The sequence below is a fragment of the Adiantum capillus-veneris genome, chromosome 16, assembly GCF_014529385.1.
Source record: "Adiantum capillus-veneris isolate H3 chromosome 16, ASM1452938v2, whole genome shotgun sequence".
NCBI lineage: Eukaryota > Viridiplantae > Streptophyta > Polypodiopsida > Polypodiales > Pteridaceae > Adiantum > Adiantum capillus-veneris.
In genome coordinates, this window is record NC_140946.1 from 59,401,852 (window position 1) to 59,426,035 (window position 24,184).

The 24,184-nt window shown below is 47.7% G+C and overlaps 1 protein-coding gene across 1 annotated transcript in view; it reads right to left on the bottom strand.

The window, feature by feature from the left end:
- Window positions 1–741: 741 nt before the first annotated feature.
- The window catches only part of LOC147439122 (putative serine/threonine-protein kinase PBL9), a 53,030-nt gene continuing 29,587 nt past the window's right edge, over window positions 742–24,184 (bottom strand). Inside the window, exons 2-6 of the mRNA XM_086485024.1 lie at window positions 3,379–3,695; window positions 2,696–2,831; window positions 2,479–2,621; window positions 2,275–2,398; window positions 742–1,988 (exon numbers count right to left, since the gene is read on the bottom strand). Coding sequence (XP_086341150.1) covers window positions 1,585–1,988; window positions 2,275–2,398; window positions 2,479–2,621; window positions 2,696–2,831; window positions 3,379–3,695 — 1,124 coding nt within the window. The 3' untranslated portion in view covers window positions 742–1,584. The remainder of the gene's footprint in view (window positions 1,989–2,274; window positions 2,399–2,478; window positions 2,622–2,695; window positions 2,832–3,378; window positions 3,696–24,184) is intronic.

A 24,184-nucleotide genomic window follows, 5' to 3' on the forward strand; every position in this document is an offset into this window, starting at 1 on the left:
TGAAGTTTGTGGAACCCAACTCTCGTCTGCTCGCTCAGAGAGAGAGAGAGAGAGAGAGAGAGAGAGAGAGAGAGAGAGCCTCGTTTGTGCGACAGTCTACTATTGAATGATTCATGCCTATATGATAGTGGTTTAAGTGCGAAGCGCAAAAAGAGAGCTCCACTGCAGTTGCACTCTATGAGCTTGTGCACCTCCAACAGACCCGGGAGAAAGAGCGAGAGGTATTTACAAACCACTATCCTTGTGGATAGGGGTTTTCTTTATACTCTCCAAATGAATTTGCCCAACCTAAAATAGCTAACTAGATAAAGAAAGACAAATTAAGGCATTCACTAACTCTATCCAATCACACGAGATTACTCTCTCTTCTTATTCCTCTGAGTCTTAACTAACCTTCACATAGGTTGGCAACTCTCCCATCATTGCCAACAATGGTCATCTACGTAATGCCCTCTCGCATTTGCAAGCCTAGTCCAGGCACGCATTTAATCACAATTGAAGCATACAATCATAGCGAAAGGACAAATAAATGACCCACTTCACTTGACATACAGTTCTTAAGAGGCCACACTCTTGGACAAAAGATTCACACACCATCTGATTATATTTAGTATTCCAACAGTAACAAATGCTTTTTCTCGACTTTCCAAAACACGTTAGCCTGGCGGATGAACCCCAATGGGCATATCAAGTTAACAAAAAAGTTTGGTACAGGATACAACACGAAATACCCACATCCCAAAATTTAATCTTTTTTTTTTTTTTAATCTCTTTAACAATCTTCACACCGTAAGTCACTGTTGTCACACTGGAAGATTTTACATTATAGATTGAGGCAACACTTCTGAACACTTGAAGAGCATTTACAACCTTGTGCAATTTTCATTGCTTGCAAATTTGGCAGTTCACTCAGACTAAACAGGCCAAAATTTCATTAACCCAAAATGTCCTTGGAAAAATTAACACTGAACAAATCTGCACAGAAATTTCTTCTTCCTCAAGAGATAAGTCTGTAGCAATAAATGCCGGCTTTGGATCTTCACCCGGTAAAGCTAGATCTATCTGTATATCACTAAATGAGACACTGTTTTGGGCATCTTCCAGTCTTCACGAGTAGCAATGCACTTGCCTTCAACCCTGGTCCAAGGTGCGAGCAAATGCTGACCATATAGTCTCATTGAGAAAGGAGCCTTGCACACAAACATCCAAGCAGAGCAATGTAGAATGCCCTTCTTATGCCTGCTACCCAGATGAGCTTTCCCTAAGTTCAGAAACAAATAAACGGGGGTAACTCGCCAGACCTCCATATGAGCTCATGCGAACCTCTGAATACTCTCTCTGTGCCCTTCCAAACCGGATTTCCACCTTCACCCGAAGTTCCTGCCTTCTGTTACTCTAGGTCCCGAAATTAAACACCGCAAGTGTGGCATGCATGCAGATCAATCATCCTTTTGCTGCAGTTAGTAGAATAGGAAGGCACCTTAATGCAGCAGATATTGCCTACCTTTCAACTTAAACTGTTTGAATCAGAGCATTCATGATTCATATCAGCTCCAAACTTCTGCAGTAATGAGATCATCGGTATCAACCAGACTTAACCTTCCTCTTATCATGCACAACATCCCTAGAAGGTCGAGTGGAAGGTTCCAAAACTGCACTGTGAGAGCACTTCGCGAGTTCCCTGGCATTCACTAAGGGCTCCAGCGTTGTAACAATGTCCCTCATGAATGGCCTCAACTTTGCCTCAGAGTTTAGACAGCTGAGAGACAAATTTGCAACACGTTGAGCTCCTTTCATGGAATATTGACCCTCTAGCCGAGGATCAATGAGACGAAATACTTTCCGCTTATCATTTAAGTATGGTAAGGCCCACTCCACCAGATTTTGCTCCCCACCTGGTTTGGTTTTGTCAACTGCTCTGCGCCCAGTAAGGATCTCAAGCAGAACCACTCCAAAACTATAGACATCACTTTTGGCTGTCAAATGCCCTGCTATTCCAAAGACATATTGACATCAGTTCTCGACCATAACCTCAGCTATGAAATGAGGCTGATAGGAAAACAATCCGAAAAAGATACCGAGTTCATGAGCAGCAACAAATGACACAAACTTCATACAAAACAATAAAAAAATTTAACCTCATATCACAGTTAACTCTCAAAGCCTTAAGATATGAAATAGTGTTACTACTCGTTTCACATTCCCTATACAAATCTGTAGCAACTTGGTTACTTATGAACAAGGAGCAAAGATAGAAAAGACCCAACAGATGACCTGTTGATACATATTCAGGGGCAGCATAGCCATACGTGCCCATGACTCTAGTTGAAACATGAGTATTATCCCCCGTGGGTCCGTCTTTTGCAAGCCCAAAGTCTGACAACTTAGCATTGTATTGCTGCATGAAGAATAATACAAAACCTTCAGACCAAATACAGATGAAGCAAAGGAAGACTCCACTGAAAGATGGGCAAATACCGAATCCAGTAGAATGTTCGATGTTTTGAAATCCCTGTATATGACTGGCTTTTCCGCATCATGCAAAAAGGCGAGACCCCTTGCAGCACCAACAGCAACTTTCATTCTTATTGCCCAAGACAGGGCTTGATTATGATTACCTCCTGTAACAGAAATGTCCGTGATCCAACGGTAATTTCAACTTAACTTTTGAAAAGCCTAATTGCACCAAACTTACGTCTAAAGAGGTGATTTTCTAAGCTGCCACGCTGCATGAACTCATAAACAAGCAGTCTGTGATCATCCTCAGCACAATAACCAATAAGTCGAACGAGATTGTCATGATAAAGCTGGCCGAGGAAATGGACTTCTGCCTGCAACAGAGAAAAGCGATGAATGAGCCACATAGTCTGGCAAGTCAGCACTTCGGATGTGATTGCGCATCAATAGCAATTAATGATTAGTGGTCAAAATGTTTTTGACAGATCCAGAAGAAATTTCAGCGTATTCAACCAAGACCTCCTCTTGCCGTTCTTGTGCTGGGAGAAGGGATCAACCTAGCCTAGCTTCCCACCAGTTTGCACACAAAGTAGTTACCATGCATGCTCTAATCGAGACATAAAAGCCTCCTACTACATCGCAGTATAGCATCTTGAGAGCATCCAGGTAAATATTATAATTATCGTAGACAATGGATTCAAAGTTCACACTCAGGACTCTGAATGACAAATTGATGCAGAAGCCAAAGAGCATATTTTACAAGAGGACAGGCAGAAAGTGTAGGAATGATGAGAATGATTTTGTATCGCTTGCAACTCTGTGTGTGTGTACACACACAGATATATATGTATGTATGTATAGATATATATACATACATACATACATAAATGAAAATCACTCAGATTGTGGACAAAAGCTTACCAACCACTCTTTGTGCCCTTGCAATCCTTCTTGATTTAGCTTCTTTACAGCAATCACAATTCCTGTTCCTGGTCTGGTAGCCATGAACCCTTGTTCATCGATCCAGCCCTTGAATACACACCCAAATCCTCCTTCTCCCAGAACACTGTCAGGGCGAAAGTTCCGTGTGGCTGACCTAAGATCATTAAATGTAAAAGCCCTCAGATTGTTAGTGCTTGTTGAATTCCTCAGTTGGTCTCCATCAGAAGCAGTCGCTGTGTCGCTGTTGCCTTTCTTAGAGCCATTCTGTGATACCTCCCTCCCCTTTTCAGAAGTGCCTGCAAATGGGGATTCGTAAGAAGCTTCTATCAAGGCATGACAATGCTGAAATAATAACAGCTTCACCGCATATCACTGTACACGAAAGAAAGCATCTGAACCCAAGGCCAATAGGAGGAAAACAAATGGCATATGCATTGAAAACTACAGTGACTACTTCAAAGTTTGAGCCAAAAAGCAATCTCTATAGCAAAATTAATGTCATTATATGATAAAGTTGGACGACCTAGAGCTCTAGACAATGACTAGTTCTCATCAGCACATTAATTCTAGTCATGACAAAACAACTTGTAGCAGTAGCCACAAATTAACCACAATAGATGTTTTTATTCATAAGTTTGACGACCGAAAGCTCTTGATAATGACTAGACCTAATCACCACATTAACTTAGTCAAATGGCAAAAAAACCTTGTAGCAGTACCCACAAATTAACCACAATAGACCTTTTCATTCATAAATCGTATCAATCACAACCCTCGAAAGGTTTTATCCAGCAATAAGGGGAAAGTAAGACACCCAAAAAAGTAACACTAAAACCTTTCCTTGAAAGGTACAACACATCCCCTCTTGCCACAGGAGCCAACCACTCTGATAGGCTGCATAGTGAGATCAAGAAAATGAGAATGCATTCTGTCCCTTGAAAGCTCAGCGTGTAGTAACCATCATCCTTGAGGGCCAAGAAAACCATAGAAAAACACAGCATGCAATACGTGTAGAAAAGTAACCCCACGAAGTGCTGGATGCCAAGCATCTAGAATAGCTGCCTCAAGCTCAGCCCTTTAGCAATCCTCTCTCTCATACCAAACTCCCAGCCGATAAATGCAGCATCTATCAAAAGAAGCCTCCGACTAGTGAAGCATGAGACGAGCGGGTCCCTCGTCCCATCTGGCCCAATCAAATCAGTCCTATCCCCCTGATGATGGCCATCCTGATCCCGATTCCCTGACATATGCATTCCAAATCAGCAGCTGGCGCTAGATCTCCTCCAGACATCTTGGTTCCTGACGGATCAGATAACCCCTCATCTCTTTGAGAACACACATCAAGGATCTCATGAGAGGAGAAGCCCACTATGTACGAATAGGAGCATCATAGAATAAGTATCTCAAAGTCCATCGTTAGGGGGAGAAGCCCGCACTGTACAAATAGGAGCATCAGTTCTGAAAGTCCACCGTTAGGGTCCTCCTGCATCCATAGAACCAAATTCACTGCTGATAAGGAATGTAAAACCTGCATCACTGCTGAGGAAAAGAACTCGGACAATGTGGAAAGCAATGCATGTCTCTGCATCTCTAGATCAATGATACCCGATCCACACCTTCCTTGGGCATAATAAATGTCTGCCATGCCACATGCGTCCGCTGTCGGAGTGCGCGGTTCTCCAGATTTGACCGGGAAAGCGCCGGGCTTCTGGCTGTAATCGGGAAATCCGCGTAGGCTCAAACGAAGGGAGATGAGTGCAGTTAGGGGTGATTTTAGTGTTAATAAGAGCGTATATTGAAGTTTAATGATTGATTACGAGAGATAATTGAGGATTAAAGTCGAATTTACAACTAATAGCACTAGAAAATAAGAACACGACACAGATTCTGATGTTCGCAAATAACAAAACTTTCAAATTTATGATCTCTGATAACCTTCATACAACTCGATTAACGATATGCACCTCGATCTGAAACCGTAATCAGAAATCCCCCAATTGTTGAAAGCAAATTGCAGTTGTCAGGCACAAATCCCCATCATGTATGGTTCTCTTGCTCTTCAATTCCCAATGTTTTCACAAAAGTGACTATTAGAATACCCCTGTCCTGTTAAAGTTAACCCCTCCATCTCATTTCTTCCCGAGCACTCCTTTCAAGCTCTTTTCTTTTTCTGCAAACTTCCACCAACAACTCTTCGCTTGATCTCCTTCAATCTCCTCTTTGCTTTTCCTCTTCTTGTTCTTCAATGTCGTCAGGAGAGAAAGAGAACTTCATTAATCTTTTGAAAGATTAATCCTTCCGTTTGTGTCGTCCAATCTGTGCTTCTAGTGCCGATTAAGAGGGAGCTTGTCAGGCTAGTGGCTTTATATGAGAGTGAGCGTTATGATCCTTGAGTACGAGAAAGGAAATTATCGGCTAGCGAGCTTGATTAAGAGCGAGAGATATGCCCTTTCATATTTAGCTTTATGGTGATTGGAAGCTTGAGGTCGAATGGAAAAAAGAAGAGCTTCGGCTTGAGGGCTAGCTATTAACTTAGGCACGAGTGAGAGAGAGATAAGTTGGCTTGAGAGAGCTATGGAGGCTTGGCATAAGAGAGCTTTGAGCTTGGGCCCTAAGAAGAGAGATTAAAAAAAAGCTTCTACCTGGTTTTATAATTTTCCTCCTCTTTTTCATGCACTAACTCCCACTCCTTCCTGGTGATTCATTCATCACCAGATGCTTCGCACTACCTGGTAGATGCATGTCTAGCCCCCTCCTTCCTGTTAGATTCATTCATCACCAGATGCTTCGCACACTGTCTACAGGCTCCTCACCACACGTGAACTGGCCCTTGCTTGTGAGCTGGCCACCCGTACACCTGCTGGACAAGATCTTAGGCACACTCAGGGTTGTTCAGCACATTTCCCACTTTAATTTTTAGGTCATTGGGCTATATTGAGGATTATTGCCCGACCAGCCCCTATTCTCCTATATATAGGAGGGGAGGCACCCTCATTGTATTGTCTCATCATCATGTAGAGTTTGCCATCTAGAGTTATTGGACTACTAGCCTTTCCACCATCTATCTCATGTCATGTCTCTTCTCTCTCTCTCGTGACGTTGTCTCTTTCTCTCTCTCACCTTCCGCTGCACACTCTGACATGGTATCAAAGCTCTAGGATTGGATCTGCCATCGCCTACACCTGGGAGGACTCTGCGGAGGATTTCATCACGAAGGACTGCTTCATCTCCATCAGCGTTTTTTGCTTCAGCCCTAGCATTTTGTGGATCTGCATCCCTCTGCTCTTGCCCTCCCTCCCTCTACCTGATCGCCACCTTCTGCCTATCCTTTGCATTTGCGTTTTTCAGCCATCACTTTGGCCTAGCGTTTTTGCAGGAGGGCAGTCCCTTTTGGCTCTGCGTTTCCTCACTTGCCTCAGTGTTTTTCAGCCAGCTTTGTTTTCTGTTGCAGAAGGGCAGCCAGCAGACTTTAGCGATTTTTGGGCAGGACAGCAGCAGCTTGACCAGCATTTTTCATTTCAGCCTCTACTTGCTGATCTTGGACAGCCAGAGCCCCGCTCCTTGTCCCTTGGTCTTCCCGATTGGAAGTTGAACCCTCACGTGACTTTGCCGGCAATTCTCCGACTTCAACCTTGCTGATTTTCAGCCTGTTTTGGTGTATTTACAGCCCTCACCTTACCAACCTCTGCATCCGGTGATTCCATCACCTGGAATTTTGCTCAAACCCCTGCGTTCTCGCGGTGTTTCGAGCTCCCTTTTGCTGCGTTTTCAGGTTTTGGACAGCACCTCTACTTTGCCCCTTCAGCATCCTTTCGGGTTTCCCTTGCCTCTTCCGTCACTTACACCCTACTTCACGGTCATTTGGTGTTCTATCCGGTGCGGTTATTCAGATCTTCTTCTCACCTTTGCTCCTTCTTTGTTCGACATTGAGACGTGGACTCAGATATAGGTTCTGGCACAACGGACGGATCTCCCTCGGCATTACAGATCTTCCCTCCTCGAGGTTCTCTTGCCCTCGGGAAGATGCAGGGGATTGGATTGGTACAAGTACTTATGTGGACGTGGCTTGTATTTTCCACTGCTACTTCTTCCTCAGTAACCCTCCCTCCCTTTCCCTCGACTGTTGTCTCTCTATTTGGGATTTCCCTATCCACCTCCTTCATTGGTTCTCTGTACGATAGACCCATGCCTCTTGGCACATCTGACACTTCTTTTGGACATGCTCTACTAGATGTGAGTATCTTTCAACATCTGGATGCCTGCATGGTCTCTTCCGGCACACTGCTCCATGGTGGCTCTTTTGCCTTGCCTCTCCATGGTAGAGCCTCTTCCTTGCTTGGGTCCTCCACTTGCAGTTTGGATGTACCTATGCACTACTTACACGGTGAAGACCTCCTGGATGATCCTTGCTTTGTTGGACTACTCCGAGGCTACGACTTCTACAACACCGGTCATTCTTCCCGATACATCCTCTCAGTCGTCCTTTACCTCACCACATTCCATTACTTTCCCAAGGGGGGAGTGCTCCTGTGTTGTGTGTCTTCACGACTTGCACTTGCAGACTCTCTCTTGGATATTTTGTCCAGACCTCGGTGGTGGATGTGCTTCCACAGGTTGACTTTCCCCAGGATTCCTCCGACTCTTTTGTCCGATATTGTGTGTCTGCCATGGAACGGCGGATCATATTGCAGCTTATACCCTTGAGACAACTCCTCTCCCAGAAGATTGCAAATATTGCGGTCTCTACATGGATGGATTGCTTATCCTGTCATCTTGTCTACTATGGTGGACGATGCCTTCCCTATTGAGCCTCTTCTTCCTGCTCTTCCTCCCTCTTCTGCTCGAGCTTCTTTGACTTGGATATGCTACCGATTTCCCACCTCGGCAGTTTTCCTCTCCTCTTGGTCAAGTGCTCCTCTTCAGGGGGAGGTCCCCATGTCTTGTCTCCTGCTGCTACATTGGGTTCCTCCATCTCAGTGGTGATCATCACCGATGGGCTATTGGCCATTCATCTTAGGTTACTTCCTCATATAAATCCTCTTCAGCAACTTATTCCGTAGCTTGCCACTCCATCAACTTCCTTGTGCGACTTGATCGGAGTTTCCTCACCCTTGGTCATCATCACATTGGTGTTGTACGGATTGTCGTGTTGTTTGGCTGGCGCTCCTCATACCTTTCTCCCGGGATTTACATCTTCTCCAGATTTACCAAGCGTGCTGCAGTCTCTCGATAGCTTCTCCGCATCTGTTGTTGAGGGGGGGTGTTAGATTCATTCATCTCCAGATGCTTCGCACACTGTCTACAGGGTCCTCACCACTCATGTGCATTGACCCTTGGTTGTGGGTTGGCCACCCGTACACCTACTGGATAGGGATCTCAGTCACACTAAAGGTTGTTCGGCACATTTCCCACTTTAGACCTGTTTTGGTCACATATTCCCCCATTTATTTTGGAGGGTCATATTTTTAGGTTATTGGGCTATATTCAAGATTATTACCCGACCAACCCCTATTCTCCTATATATAGGAGGGGGGGCACCCTCATTGTATTGTCTCATCATCATGTAGAGTTTGCCATCTCGAGTTATTCGGCTTCCAGCCTTTCCACCATCTGTCTCTTGTCATGTCTCTTCTCTCTCTCTCGTGCCATTGTCTCTTTCTCTTTCTCTCTCTCACCTTCCGCTGCACACTCTGACACTTCCTACCACTAGCGCTAGCGCTAGTGGTTAGCGCGGGCACAACTGCTGATGACGTGGCAACTCGGACGTTGGACAGTGCAGAAACTGGCGAAACTGGTTCCAAAACGCTGCGCAAGGCCTTTCTGAGCCTTTTTCACTTCTTCACCAGCCTCCTGGAGGGCTGTGGCAACCAGCACGAGCTCACGAAGCTCTGCGCTTAGATCTGTTCGTTGCCATGCCCATATTTTTTTAGAAGAAAAGCCTACCTTATGGGCCACCATTTTGTGGCAGCCAATGATGCATATGGGCGGCCACAATAAAATGCACCACATTTGGCTTATATAGCGACCAAGGCAACTCCCTAGCACAACATGGTTCTCTAATAGCCGCCGGCCGGCTTACTTAAGCAATCAAAACACTACCGAACACGGCATTTTCCTCCAACAACCCTGACTTGCAATCACACTGTGAATGCTCTCCCTTATGAGACCACTCACCTTCAAGGTGCAAGCATAGATGAGAGCATTCCAAGGAAGACCTTCCATTAGCACCCACTTTAAAAAGATTAAAGATTCCCTTCCATAGCAATGTAGGGCTTATACTACAATCGGTGTATTCCAAATAACGACACTCCAAAATGATAGCCCATCAATAACTTTATGTGCATCGTAAAAGTATCACATATGGCATACATATCAACCCCAAACACTGCCATACATAATTTTGATGTTCATATCAACCAAGCATTGCCAACCATATCTTGTTGTCCATGCAGTGTTAAGCATATCTTGCAAGTTGGCTCTATTTGTATCCTTCGGTCTTATTTCCCACCATGGAAGCGCAGTGACACGACACCGTGTGTCGAGGAACCATTTGAGGAGCCCCCCGCGCCCGGCTACTAGACAATGATGTCAATGCCTACCGAAATCTCAAATATGGACAAGTTTCACCTGGAGCAAGCCAATAAAGTGATCCGAGAAACAATAATCGTACTCCTCCACACAAACAAAAAACCTGTGAGACTTGTGCCAATCAATAGCAATACCGTTGGCATGACAAAATACAGAGAGCGTTGCGCACAAATTGCCTAAAGCATGCTCATCATAATGCCAAAAATAACAAGGTGTCATGTGCATACAATTGATCCAAGAGGTAAGGCCAATCAAGCCCCTCAAATCATTGGCATACGATGGCTACAAAGGGGTGGAGACTTGCCCCGCAGCTAGAGAGATGTGGCCCCTGCAAAAAAGAGAGAGGGATTCAGAGCAAGGGGGCAACCCTGCCGCATGGATAGGGACAAACCAAAGTGCCAGCCTATGAATAATCCATCTTTTCGGAAATCCAATTTACTGTAGAGTGCCTCCTAAAAACCCCAATCTACATTATCTTACACCTCATTTTTAGCACAATAATATAGAGATGACATTTTCTTTTAAAGGGGAGAAGAGTAGAGAGAAAAATGCTAGAGAGAGAAGATGGAGAGAGTGTAGACAAGCCTTGCCGGGCACAACACTGCTATCAAAAGAACCCTTCTCCCAAGGGAGACAGAGTACTCAAAAAAGGATAGAGGGGCTCCATTACCTCCTAAGTAGTGAAAATAGGGTCACCACATGACCTTCTCTGGAAAGAGCCTACCACTCTAACGACTGCCAATGGGCAATCAGCTGCTAATCAGGCGAAACCTCACCTTGAAACTCCAGTCTGATGTGACGTCCATGATGGCCAGTCTCTGCGATGCTAGAGGCGAGAGTCCCCTGCGAAGAAACAATGGGGTCTCTCGAGTGAAGATCGAAGTACACCCACGAGAAGGTAAAAGAGAGTCCCCCAATGAGGGCATGCCACTCAGGTGGAATAGCCTCAACAATCTCTCTCATACGGGCAATAACCCCTCTGCTCATACGGGCAATAACCCCTCTGCAGATCCCATAGGTAGCTCCAATCACTTGTCCCCCAACCAAAGAATCATCTGACCAATGATGTAAAAAGCCTGGAGGCCATCATCCCATCTAGCCCAGTCAATGTGTGCCCTCTCGCCTATCTGGCAATCTTCTGAATCTGTCACATATGCATTCCATACAAGTGGCTGCCTTGCTATCTCCTCGACACATGAAGACGGGTGGTGAATCAAAGAAAATTGTAATTTTGTTGCAACAAGCAACGCATAAATGATGACAAATGGGACGTACCCAAGGGAGCATCTGTCTGATGGTGGTCAGGCGCCAACACCAGTAGTATCTAGAGATCCAAAAGGAGGAGACGTATGTGACACAGCATGGTGCAGAAATTGTTTCCAAGGCTCTACCCTTGGAAACAATACAAGTACTATGAGCTTCGCAAGCAATGCCTTGCTTTGCATCCCTGGATCAATAATCCCAAGTCCTCTCTCCTCTCTAGCAAAACAATTGTTTCTCGTGGTCGAGTATCAGTAGAGCCATTTTGAACACCCCACAAAAAGTTGTGTACAAGGCGCCTCAAACGCGCCATGATGCCTAAGTGAAGAGTCATGCATGATGTGGTGAACCAAGCCATCACAACCACAAGGGCTCTGCCAACCAGAGATAAATGAAAGGATGACCAATTGTGAAGTTTCTTCTTGATAGACTTTAGTATGGGTGCAAATTGCTGCTCAACTGGCACATCAATGCCGACAAGTCTGCCCTCTAGGTAGCCAAGTAAAACTATGTTGCGCACCCCACTAACAATCCTCATCCACTCCTACAAAAAGACCAAAAGATTTGTGCCAACTTATGAGAGCACCACTTGCCAAGCAAAAGGTAGCAAGACCATCCTGTAGATTGTCCAAGGTAGGTGTGTCATATTGTACAAAGAGCATAGCGTCATCTGCATACTCCTAACCCAGCAAATCTGGCAAGTCAACCAAAGGGATAGTAAGACCTCTCAACTACCGTGTCCCGCGACGCAAGAAGAGAGACAAAGCCTCAACTAACTAACTCTCTCTCTCTCTCTCTCTCTCTCTCTCTCTCTCTCTCTCTCTCTCTCTCTCTCTCTCTCTCTCTCTCTCTCTCTCTCTCTCTCTCTCTCTTTATTTTGGAAAAAGTCAGGGCTATATATTACTGAGTACAATATAATCCCAAGCGGATGCCAAAATAGCCTATCACGTGGAGTGTACAAGCTGAATGTAAGGAGGAGAGCCACTATAGTGACAACTCAACTAAAACAATCTCATGGTGGTCGATGGGACGAGTGGAGGGGCATAATGCCACGTAATCTGTCCACCTGCAAGTGTGAAGAAGAGTGGGGATCGTGCCCAACGCCGAAGGAAGGCAAATCGGCGAGCCTCGGCTGCTCAAGATGCACCTGAGGAAGAATCCCACTACCAAATCAGGGTGTGAATGATGTCCAGCCAAATGGCAGTGAGGGTATCCTGAAGGAGCTGTGGAGCCGCACTGAGAATGTGGAGACAACGAGCTCTCCAAACATTCCATAGTGTAATACTAGTGATAACTGAAAAAACCTCATCACGTGTCTGAGAATCCCCTTGCCAAGCAATCTGTGGTAGCATAGCCAAAGTCCCTCGCCGATAACCAGCCGAGGTAAGCATAAAGGCTGGATCTGTGTCTGAGCCCTCGGCATCGGCATCAACCATGTGACAGATCCCCAAGTAAGAAATCCATGATGAACACCTGCTCTGCTAAGTAGAAAGCAAATTGCAAGCCAAACTACATGGGAAGCTAAGCATGACCAAAGACAGTGTGTAGGTGACTCAGGGAGTCGCAAAGGACAACGAGTACATAACGGATCATGACCCATAGTAGCTAGCCAAGTCCCAACTGGAAGTCCTGCATGCGCAATCACCCACATGAAAAAAGAAATACGACGAGCCGCATGTAAATCCCAGATGGCGGACCAAAACTGCTGCAGATAGGCATGAGAGAGACCTGAATGTAACCAGAAACGCATACGAGTGGGCTGCTCTGGCTGTTGTCTCATCAATGCTAACCGTCCAATCCTGACGGTGTACTCAAAGAAGGATACAGGTGCACAGGTAGAGTCAGAGTGAGGCCAATGCCACTCTGCTGGGTCCCAATAAAGCTGAGATAGGGCACGACCCTCCCACACCCAAAGCCTCCAAAGTGCAGCATCAGCGGAAGCGAAACGAGGGTCAACACAACGACGCTTCCCGTGGGAGCCAACTACTCTGATGGCCTCCCATCGAGCTCCGGGAAGGATAGGGTGCGGAAAGGTGGCATCATATGTCAATCTAGCATGAATCCCCTCAGATTGGTCAGTATCAACTGTGAACAGCATGGTGTCTAAAAGAACCAATAAGAGAGTGCTCTAAGCAAAGAGGCCTTCCCAGGCACAATGGGGAGGCATCTGAACCGTGCCTCTCATGACTGCATCCCACTGTGAAGGAAGGGCGGAATCAATCTCAAGAAATTTGTCTGTCACCCTGCGACCAATGTCATAATGTTCTGCCACAAAATCAACATCTAGCATCCGTGTCTCATGAAACAACCGCATAGAGGCAGCAGGCCTAGCGTCCCAGGCAGCCCAATCAATGTGAGTCCGCTCTCCAAGCTGACGGGGTGGATCAACCGAAGAATCAAGAACTGCAGCATTCCAAATGAGAGGCCGGCGCTCAATCTCCTCACGACATGAGGGAGGTGAGCGTATGATAGCCCGTCGCATGGAAACCCAAATCTGAAGGAGTGATCGGATGAAGGGGGAGAGGGAGGTGGTGGACAAGGGGGCATCAGTAAAGAGAAAACGATACCCTGTCTGCCAAGTATGACCATCTCTAGTGCCGAGTCGTGGAGTCACTGCGCAAAGAGCGGCGTGAAGAAGCATCTTCCAAGGTTCTTGTCCGGGAAAAAGACTCCGAACAATAAGCTTGGTAAGAAGGGCGCGGCTCTGTAACTCTGGATCAATAATGCCAAGGCCTCCCTATGACCTAGGACGAATGATCGTGAGCCAGCGGACTCGAGCACGGGTATCAATAGTCCCGTCTGTGCCACTCCATAAAAAGTTCCGCACTAGGCGGCGGAGTGGAGTCATCACCCCAGAATGTAACATCCAACAAGAAGCCGAATACCATACTGTAGCCAGAATGACCTGGTTGGCGACCAATGCACGGCCAGCCAATGACAGATGACGTGAAGACCAATGGCATAGCTTCCTGCAAATAGACTGTAGTACGGGTGCAAACTGCTGTTGTGAGGTAACATCTAATCCAACCTGAAAGCCCAGATATCTGCATGTCTGACCCGGTCGCAGCAACGTGAAACCATCAGCTACCACCCAAGTAGGTATGTCATCACTGCCAACCAGTAACCCATAAGATTTATGCCAGTTAATGCGTGCACCACTGGCAATGCAAAAAACCTCTAGGGCCTCCCGCATGGCATCAAGAGCAGGTAGCAAATAGCGTAACATGAGCATAGTATCATCAGCAAACTCCTGATCGATAAGGTCTGGAGCTGTAGGTACTGGCATGGTCAAGCCGCAAAATGCATGACTCTGAGCACGAAGAAAGTCGGACATAGTCTCTCCTACAAACAGATACAGATATGCTCCTAGAGGACATCCCTGGCGGACAAATCGAGAAAGCTCAAAACTGCGACTGACATGACCACCAATAGTAATAGCACTGCTGGCAGTCCTGAAGAGAGCGGAAATGCCTGAGACCCATCTCGAAGGGAAACCCATCCTGGCTAATGTTCCTTCGAGAAAGTCCCACTCAACACGATCGTATGCTTTCTCGAAGTCAAGGATGAAAAAAGCGAGAGGCTCACAAGATGATCTGGCCCACTCCATTGCCTCATAAAAAGTGAAAATATTATCCAGGATGCATCGATCCATGACAAAGCCTGTCTGAGAAGTATGAATAATATCTGGTAAGAACGGCCGCAAGCGATGGCTGATCATTAACGCTAATATCTTATAGACCGAAGGGAGTAGGGTAATAGGTCTCCACTGTCGGAGTTGAGTGGTGTCACCCCCCTTCGGAATAAGAGATATGAGACCTCAACAAAGATCCGGATGCATATATCCTGATGCAAAGATGTCTTGACAACCGTGAAGCAGTGGTATGTGCAATACATCCCAATATGTCAAAAAGAAAGCTCTAGTGAGGCCATCCCCTCCTAGACAGGAGAATGGATCAAGACTCTTTACAGCAGCATGGAGCTCTGCAAGTGTGAAGGGTGCCAACAAGATCTCTGCCATAGTGTTTGTACAACGGTGTCGCGTGTGATGCCAGATCTGCTCACGTGCATGTAAAACCTCAGTAGTGCATACATCAGCAATGAATAATGTCTCAAAATAATCTGCAGACATAACATCAGGATGCATATGTAGTGTCCCCTGAGCATCGCACAGAGTCCGAAGGGTGGTGCTAGGAGGGCGCTCCTTATGCGTAGCAAAGAAGTCTTTATTCATTCGATCAGCTTTAGCTATCCAATGAGATACTTAAGCATGATGAGTGAACTCAGACCTAGCCTCCTGTACGCGACGAATCTCCTCTGTGAGCTTTGTCTGTCTACCAGAAAGATAAGCATCCTGAGGCCACTCCTCGAGCAAGCGTTGAGTGGAACCAAGAGGGATGTGAAGATCAGACTCGCGTACCCTCAACTGACGATGAATAATAGTTGTCTGATCACGGCAGTAAATACTAGACTGAGTAATGCAATGAGCAAGAAACTCTCCAGGGGGTCCACAATAAGAAGCATCCGTGGACCATAAGTCATGAATCTGCTGCTACAATACTAGAGTGGTGAGAACATTGTCAGGGATGCGGCAGCCTCGCCTCTGTGCAAAGGATCTAGTGAAGGAGATAAACAATGAGATGGGTAAATGATCTAAGAGGCAAGTCCCTGTCCATATAGTAGTGAATCCGCCTAGAGCTGCTGCCCAAGGGCCAATGTAAAATCGATCAAGACGCTCTAATAATCTCCCCTGCTGTCTCTGAAACCCCCAAGAGTAATGAAGTGTAGCAGGGTGGTGACCAAAAGAGGGTATATGCCAGGCGTCAACGCCCTGAATAGCTAGAAGAAATCAATCCCAAGCTGGCTGCTCATCGGGAGAGATGGATGATAGAACTGGAGGTGTGATGGCTCGCCAATCAGAGTCGCTCTCAACGTTGTTGAAGTCGCCTCCAACAACCCAAGAGTCTACAACAGGTAGAACAGCAGCCAAAGAGGACCAAAATGTAGCCCTCTCCCGAGGAGTAGTGGGTGCATAGACTGACATAAAACCAATGATAGATTCCCGAATCCGAATAGAAACATAAACTGCTCTGCCAGCGACAAGGGTGCCATGCTACTGAACTGAGGCCAAGTAACGTGGTCCCACTGAGATGCATACACTGCAACTCTGTCCATGAAGGCCCAGAGCAGGCTCCCAAAAAGTGTGGACGCCCGAGGGCATGAGATTGCCAAAGGGAGTGGCAATCTTAGGCTCCTGTACTAGCAATATATCCACAGTGCCCACTACATGAGAGTGTAAATCTCTACGAAGTAAAAACTTACGGGAACCTTTTACCCGAGAAGTCTGTAAACCATTAGCATTCCAAGAAACTACATGTAAATCCATAGACTGCATGAAAAAGTTTGAATAGAATCTGACTAACTGCGCATCTTCTTGGAGGCAGCAGGGCCATCCAAGGGGTGAGTTTCAGGCGGTAGGAAAGCTACCCGCAAGCCCTCTCTAAGATATGGTGTCTCATTGCACCAACTGCGGACCTCAGCTTGTTTACATTGCATTACCGATGCTGCAGATTTGACACCCCAAATGCGCATAGACATAGGAAGCACCACATCTGAGGATACATGAATGACCATAGGCAGTGAATAGCAAGCATAAACATCACTCCACTCCATAGCACCAATACATGAAGGGTAGTGAGGAGACAAAACGTCAGGAGCGGAAGGAGACAACCATAAATGAAGTTGGCCCATAGTCTGTGCGTGCACAAAATGTAGAACGTGATCCTCGGACCATTCCTGAGCAGCGTGGAATGGAAGAAAAAAGGAATGGGTAGGCTGAGAGCGACTGCCTATTAAAGAGGGAACACAACCTGTCTTGTGATGCATAAGATAGAGTTGCACCCGCAATGGCCCTTCCGAGTCACCGCACATCTCAGCCCGATGAGTGCCCCAAGAAAGAGGGCAAGAGCTAAGAAAACTGCGTGGGACGTAAGTATGAGCCGCTGAGGGAGGGGGAGGACCAGGAGGTGGAGGGGGGAGAGTAAGGGCGAGAGGAAGAGGAGGAGAAGGGAGAGGTAGTAGCGGTGAATGATCCATCTGCATAGGAACAGGTACCTCAGAAAGAGGGGAAGGAGCGGGCGGAGGAACTGCAGGTGAAGGAGGAGCTGGCAGCAGAGGCAAGTGGTCCTATCACGAAGAAGAAGAATGGCGAGGAGATGCAGGGGGTAAGGGGGTGGTGGAAACCTGAGAGGGAGCTAGAGAGGTAACACTAGGAGCTAGCTGCGCTACTGGTTGCTGACGAGGACGGAAGGAATGATTACGACCCATTGTCTGCCATGCTGCCTCAGTGTGAGCTGAAGCGGAGGGAGGAACAGGGGGGGCTGGAGCTCGAGGAGCGCCTGTAGGCTGCTGAGGTGCTTGAGTAGTAGATGGGTGAGAAGGAGGAACCGGCTGTTGACGCTGACCACGTGGCTGAGCATGACTGCTGCGGGCCAACTGTTGCTGCCGCCGATGACGTGGCTGGGTGGGGCAATCTCGCGCCAAGTGTCCCATCTCGTGACAGCGTAAGCACTCTCCTGGGCGGCCAGTGACTACCATACGGAGAGAGTAGTCTCGATCACACACAGCCACAGTAACTCTATCTGGTAATGAAGTATCCCCAAACACCAAGACTTGAATGCGAGGTGGGCCAGACGAGAAGATGTAGGATCCTGGAACTACAGTGCCAAAATGAGCAGCAATCATCTGGAGGAGATGTTCATCGATAAAATGGAGAGGCATATCCGGGAAGGAGAGCGTCAGAGGGAATCTGGGAATAAGGTGTCGATTGTCAAACTCCTCGGTGGAAAACTCGGGATACCACCTCGTCAAGTATATCATCCTACGATCAGAAAGTATCGGAGAGCGAGCCAAGAGAGCTGAGGCGGTGGCAGGATCTGAAAGACGTACCATGAATATGCCCCTGCCAAGGAGTGTAAGCTCCGAGATCCGTCCCTGACTAGTGCCCAATGCAGTTTGACACCAATCATGTATAGAAGATCAGAGTGGAGACTGTCCAATCATCCGGCCAACTAAGGCATGCTGAGCCAAGTGTTGTACTTTGGAGTCAATGCGTGACAATAGGTCACCAGTGCAGTCCATGCGACAGGCAAGTGGTGATGGAGCGCCGTGGGGAGCACTCGAGACCGGCATAGCCGCCATGAAGAATGGGCTAGACTGGCAAATGCTAAAAGCAAGACCCAAAGTGTAGCTTGGACTCTCTCTCTCTCTCTCTCTCTCTCTCTCTCTCTCTCTCTCTCTCTCTCTCTCTCTCTCTCTCAGAGAGGGCTGTCAGTGAACCTTGGGAAAACCAAGGTTATGATATTTCACACATCTGGACACATTAGACGACAGGCGATCTTCACCCTTACAGGAGGCCAGATTGAGGTGGTGGATTCATATGTATACTTGGGTATCACATTTGCTAGCACAGCGGGACGCTTCTCTATGAAAGGAGCAGCGAGGGATAGATTGACACAAGGATATGCTGCTCTGGCCATGCTTGAGCGACAGTGTCATCAGGCACACTTTCAGGAACCCCGCACAAAGGGGTGGCTTTTTGATACTTTGGTCACACCAGCATTGATGTATGCAGCGGCAGTTTGGGCACCTGGGCTCTCTACTTCCTTTTGGACACGGATTGAGAGACCACGGATCTTGATGTTCTCACGGGTGATTCGCAGTAAACCTTCAGTACCACATGACATTATCAGAGCAGAGTTTGCTACCCCGCCCATGCTAGTAGAGGCTCTCTTCCAGCTGGTCTGCTTTATTCACAGAGTACGAGATATGGACCCTGATAGACTATCTCGCAGAGCTTTTGAGGCATCTAGACAGCTAGCCGAGGATGGTGACACAGGATCATGGTATGCACAGATGATACAATTATTGACTCGATGTGGGTGGGACATAGACCACTTACCACCTCTTCAGTACGATCCAGATGCCCCACATATACAGCTCTCACATAGTGAGAGAAACAGAGTTATGAGACACGACCTATTACAGCGATACACGACACGGACCTGGATCACACCCCACCAGCCCCTGCCCACGAAGATGCTATACTACAGAGACTCCTCTTTGAGCATCTCCGAGGATGGATTTATCCAGAGGCCCAGATATATGGATGTATACATGCCCCACAGTGCCCGAGTGGCGATTGGCCACCTAAGAGTATCATCACACCAGCTTGAGATTGAGGCAGGCAGAGCGGCACGGGTCATTAGAGCAGAGAGGATCTGCAGACTATGTCAGGAGGAGGTTGAGAGCGAGGAGCATTACGTATGCAAGTGCAGAGCATACAGTGACATCAAAGACAGATACACTTCCTTGTTCAGTGGACACCCCACACTACGCCAGATCACGGAGTCTACAGACCATCGCCGATTTGGCCAGTTCTTGACGGAGATACAACGTCATAGGGAGATGCTACTACAGGATCCTATTACAGGGAGGGAGAGACGACAGCTCGAGCTCACTGACTTCTTTCAAAGATCTACTACAGTGCATATACCGACACACGAGGGGGTTACCCTTCAGCGAGCTGAGGACCTCCGAGCCAGACGGAGACCGAGAGCATCTGGTTACCAGACACCAGTACTACATGAGAGGGAGATTACAGAGATTCGGGCTCGTCATAAGCGCCGTATCCAGGAGCAGATCGCTCATTTACATCTACATCCGGAGATCATGCTACAGGGGATTTTTACTTCGCCATCGCCTATGTATCAGATATTACATCCTCATTATGGGACCGGTGGAGCTAGCTAGTTTGCATTGCATTCTTGTACACCCCTACGCATATATTTCACATACCCTTAGTGTTAGTGCTCCATCTCCCACCCCACTCCACTCATCACTCCTATCATACTAGTTCAGTCTTATTTTATTTTATTTCATGTTATATTTTCCTTTTTCTGGTCACCCAAAGGGCATTGACAGTTGTACATCGATTTTGTCTCATAGGTCGAGTTCGGCCTCTAGTAGACGTTAATAAAGCTCTCTCTCTCTCTCTCTCTCTCTCTCTCTCTCTCTCTCTCTCTCTCTCTCTCTCTCTCTCTCTCTCTCTCTCTCTCTCTCTTCAGATACTCCACTACCTACATTCAGTTCAGTTTTGTATCAGTTTTGTTTCATTTGTCTTTCCGATAGACGGATGACATACACACCATGTACATTTGATTTGTCTCATAGGCCGATTTCGGCCTGACATAGACGTTAAAAATCTTTCTTTCTTTCTTTCTTTCTTTCTTTTCTCTCTCTCTCTCTCGCGCAGGCAGATTCGCGCAGGCAACAGTTAGGGTTCGCACAAGGCAGCAGAGTTCACGCAGGCAGCAACAGATTCGCGCAGACAGCACAATTCGCGCGCAGCAGGCAGATTCGCGCAACCCTGTTGCCTGTCCGTGGATAGAGAGGGCACGTTCACGCGCTGCTTGGGAGTAGGTTCGTGCCCTGGCAGGTTCGCATTGCAGGCCTAGGGTTCACGGTAGGTTTCACACGCTGCCTGCTCTCTCTCTCTCTCTCTCTCTCTCTCTCTCTCTCTCTCTCTCTCTCTCTCTCTCTCTCTCTCTCTCTCTCAGTGCACGCGCACGTGAGTGCGTACGTGTGTGTGTGTGTGTGTGTGTGTGTGTGTGTGTGTGTGTGTGTGTGTGTGTGTGTGTGTGTGTGTGTGTGGGGTGAGAAAAGGGGTAGGCTAGGTACATTGTAAACATCAAGGTGGCGTGTACGATGAGTGCAAAACGAACCACCAGGGGGGTGTTTACTACCATGCGATGTGGGCATGATCTCAACTGACAAGAACTGACGATCTCGAGCATATATGATGAAAGATGCATTGACACTATAGTTGCGCTTAGGAGAACGCTTGCTGCCGCTTGCTCATCGCGCGCTCCCCTTGTTGCCGCGCAACCTCCCCCCCCCCCTTCCCGCGCGTGACGTCCTACGTTGGTCCTGTTGCTACTCACGCTATTGCCACAGCCTCGCATATCTTCCCGCCAACACGTCATGTGGGTGCTCTCAACTTGACGGTGTCCTGCCGCTCGCCTTCGAACCCTTTCCACACATGCAGCAGACACAGAATGGCGGCCCCTGCTTCAACAAAGAGGGACTCCACACAAGCCCCCTCGCCCGACACCGTGGAGCCGACCCTTCAACTTGCTCTTTCGCCAAAAGAGCAAGCGAGCTTGATGACCGAGGTGGAATGCTTGTAGGCCACCTCAATTATCTGCAAGATTATTGGTACTCGACCCACCCGAGGCGAGGTTCGGGACCTACTTCAAGCCCGACTCCTCTCCAATGTGGGTAAGATCACCGATGTCCAGATCCTCGGGAGAGGGTACTATCAGATAGAGTTTGAGTCTCCAGAGATGACGGCCAAGGTGATATCAATGAGCCTGCTCGGTATTCGGGCAGTTTGAGCTTACTTTAGACGATGGCATCATGGTTTTGACCCTAGAACAGATGTGCTTGAGGAGGAGGCCAACTTGGCTGTTTTGGTCTACTTCCCAGGCGTGAGGAGGGAGTAACTCCCTCTACTTTCTAGGATTGGTTTCATGTTCAAGACAGTTCTGGAGTCACCGCGCATTGCAGCTTCGATTGTGGCCAAGGCTGTAGGTGTACCTACTGTGCGGGTTCTTGTTTGAGACACACACTCGCTCCCGAAGGTGATATTGTTGCCTTGTGTGAGCGGCGGTTGGATCAGACACAATGTGGAGTATTGGGGTCGCCCGAACCAGTGCTTCATTTGCAAGCAGATGGACCACTTAGCAAAGGCCTGTCCTCGTAGGAGATCTCGACCCACAGTGCATGCGCAACCTCCAAAGGCTGAGCATGCCCAACAGACAAGTACCCAGGACACACAAGCTGGTCCCTCAACAAAGGCCAGTGATCAAACAGTTCATGGTTGACAGCAGGTGCCCGGCCGCCATCGACAGGGACGGGCTCGCCACACTACCTCCCCTCGTGGCCGACCTCCTGCAGCCCAGCAGCATTGGGTTCCGACACAGGGAACCGTTTTGACCCCCTTCAGCAGGACGCCCCTGAGGAGGCTCCCTCCACCTCAGCTCCGCCACCTCCACTGCCTCCCCCCTCTCCTCCCTCACACGCCTCCGTTCCGCCTCCCCCTTCTCCACCTTCACCCCCACCTCCCGCTCCTCTCTTCCCCGTGGGGCCCACAGCCTCATCTTCTGACCCATCCCACACTCCTCATACGCAGGGGACATGACACACATCTGCAGCGAGACGATCTCTTGGTAGTGCTTTCGCTACGAGTCGCATGGCTCGGGAGGGACAACCCCACCTGAGGACGCCACTTCTCGTTCAGACCTCTCCTTTTGCAGCAGTCCCTCGGGGTTTGACCAGCTTTGACATTCACAAACGATGGGACTCTTCGATTACAGCTTCACACGCTTCCTAGGTGATTCTTCTCCTGACCTGGAGAACGCTTGCTTTTGAGTCCACGTCCTCTTTCTAGCAACCCGAGGCGTTGAGGCTCTGGATACAGCGGTAGGTTTCTCCTTTCCGCTGTGCAGCAAGGATCCTACATAGTGGACCCTGTGCACAATTCTTGACTCGCTCCAAGTCCAGGCCATTGAGTTTTCACACCACACAAGGGACCTAGGGGTGACATGTTTGATATAGACACTTTGGCCTTTAGCCAAGTTCAATGTGACGCCGTCGGATGCAGCAGGTTGCAGGCACATTGTGGTTCATTTGTTTGTTGACACTCAGAAGCCCCCTTGCTATGTATTTGTTCACAAGGATTCTTGGATAGAGGATGTAGCCCTACGAGCTGTACGCTCGGCTTGGGCTTGGGTGGGACAGTCACTAAAGGTCGCTCAGATGCGGATTACTCTCCATCCAAACGGGCCTCAAAGATAGCGAGGTTGGCTGATGCTACAGCATCTATTTTTTTCTCACTGACCCATGAGGATCGTCTCATGGAATGTGCAGGGATTAGGAGGGCCCCAATTTCAGTGTCAAAGGGGTCGGTCGTTGCTAAATGGACTATTCTCTTATTTTCTCTATTAATTTCTTTTTATTGAAATTAGGATATTTAAATGTGTGCACTTGAACCGGAAGGTTAGGAACTGTAGATCTACTGATATTATTTAAAGCCATTAGGAGCGGACAACTTTGATGCGTCATATGATGGGTGACAGTAAGCATCACGAAGGGGTTGTATGTCACAAGACAGGCATCACGTGCCCATAGAAAAGAACAGACTGAACAGACTTTTAGGACTTCAATAACAACTGAACTGAGAAAGAGAGAGAGAGAGAGAGAAATAGAGAGAGAGAGAGAGAGAGGACAAGCAACACGGAGAGGCGGAATTCCACACCAGAGACTATTGGCCCCAAACCTTGGCACCCCTTTCGGTATTTCTTCAAAGTACAAGCCGAAACTCCAAGCTCTGCACCTTCTCCAAGAAGTATGCCAGAGAATGAGCCCTTAGCACATATTTAAAGGCCCTTGGCCTATGAAAAGCAATTTACATGAAAAGCCTTCGAACTCAAAAGCTTCTAGTCCAAAAGCAATGCCAAAGCGCTGCCAACGTAAATCATGGAATTCCGTACAACTGCCACGTCAACACTGTCAGCGTGTTTTGCGGAAATCTGCCACATCATCAGCTGCTAAGCATGTATGCGCGTCCTGCTTTATTTTAATCCTTTATGTCACTTGGGGCCCCATCGGACGGGTCCCCATAAGTTGGTAGGACTTCTTCTTTTGTTACTTCTTCTTCTTAGGGTTTAGGCCCCTCGGCCAGGATCTGCAAGTTGGCTCCATTCTTCAGGGCTTTGACACGTCAGCAATTTGTGACATCTCCCTTTCTTGAAAGAGAGTCATCGTCCGCGATTACAGCATATCTGCAAAACAACTCAAGTTAGCTTAAAAATTTCCAAGA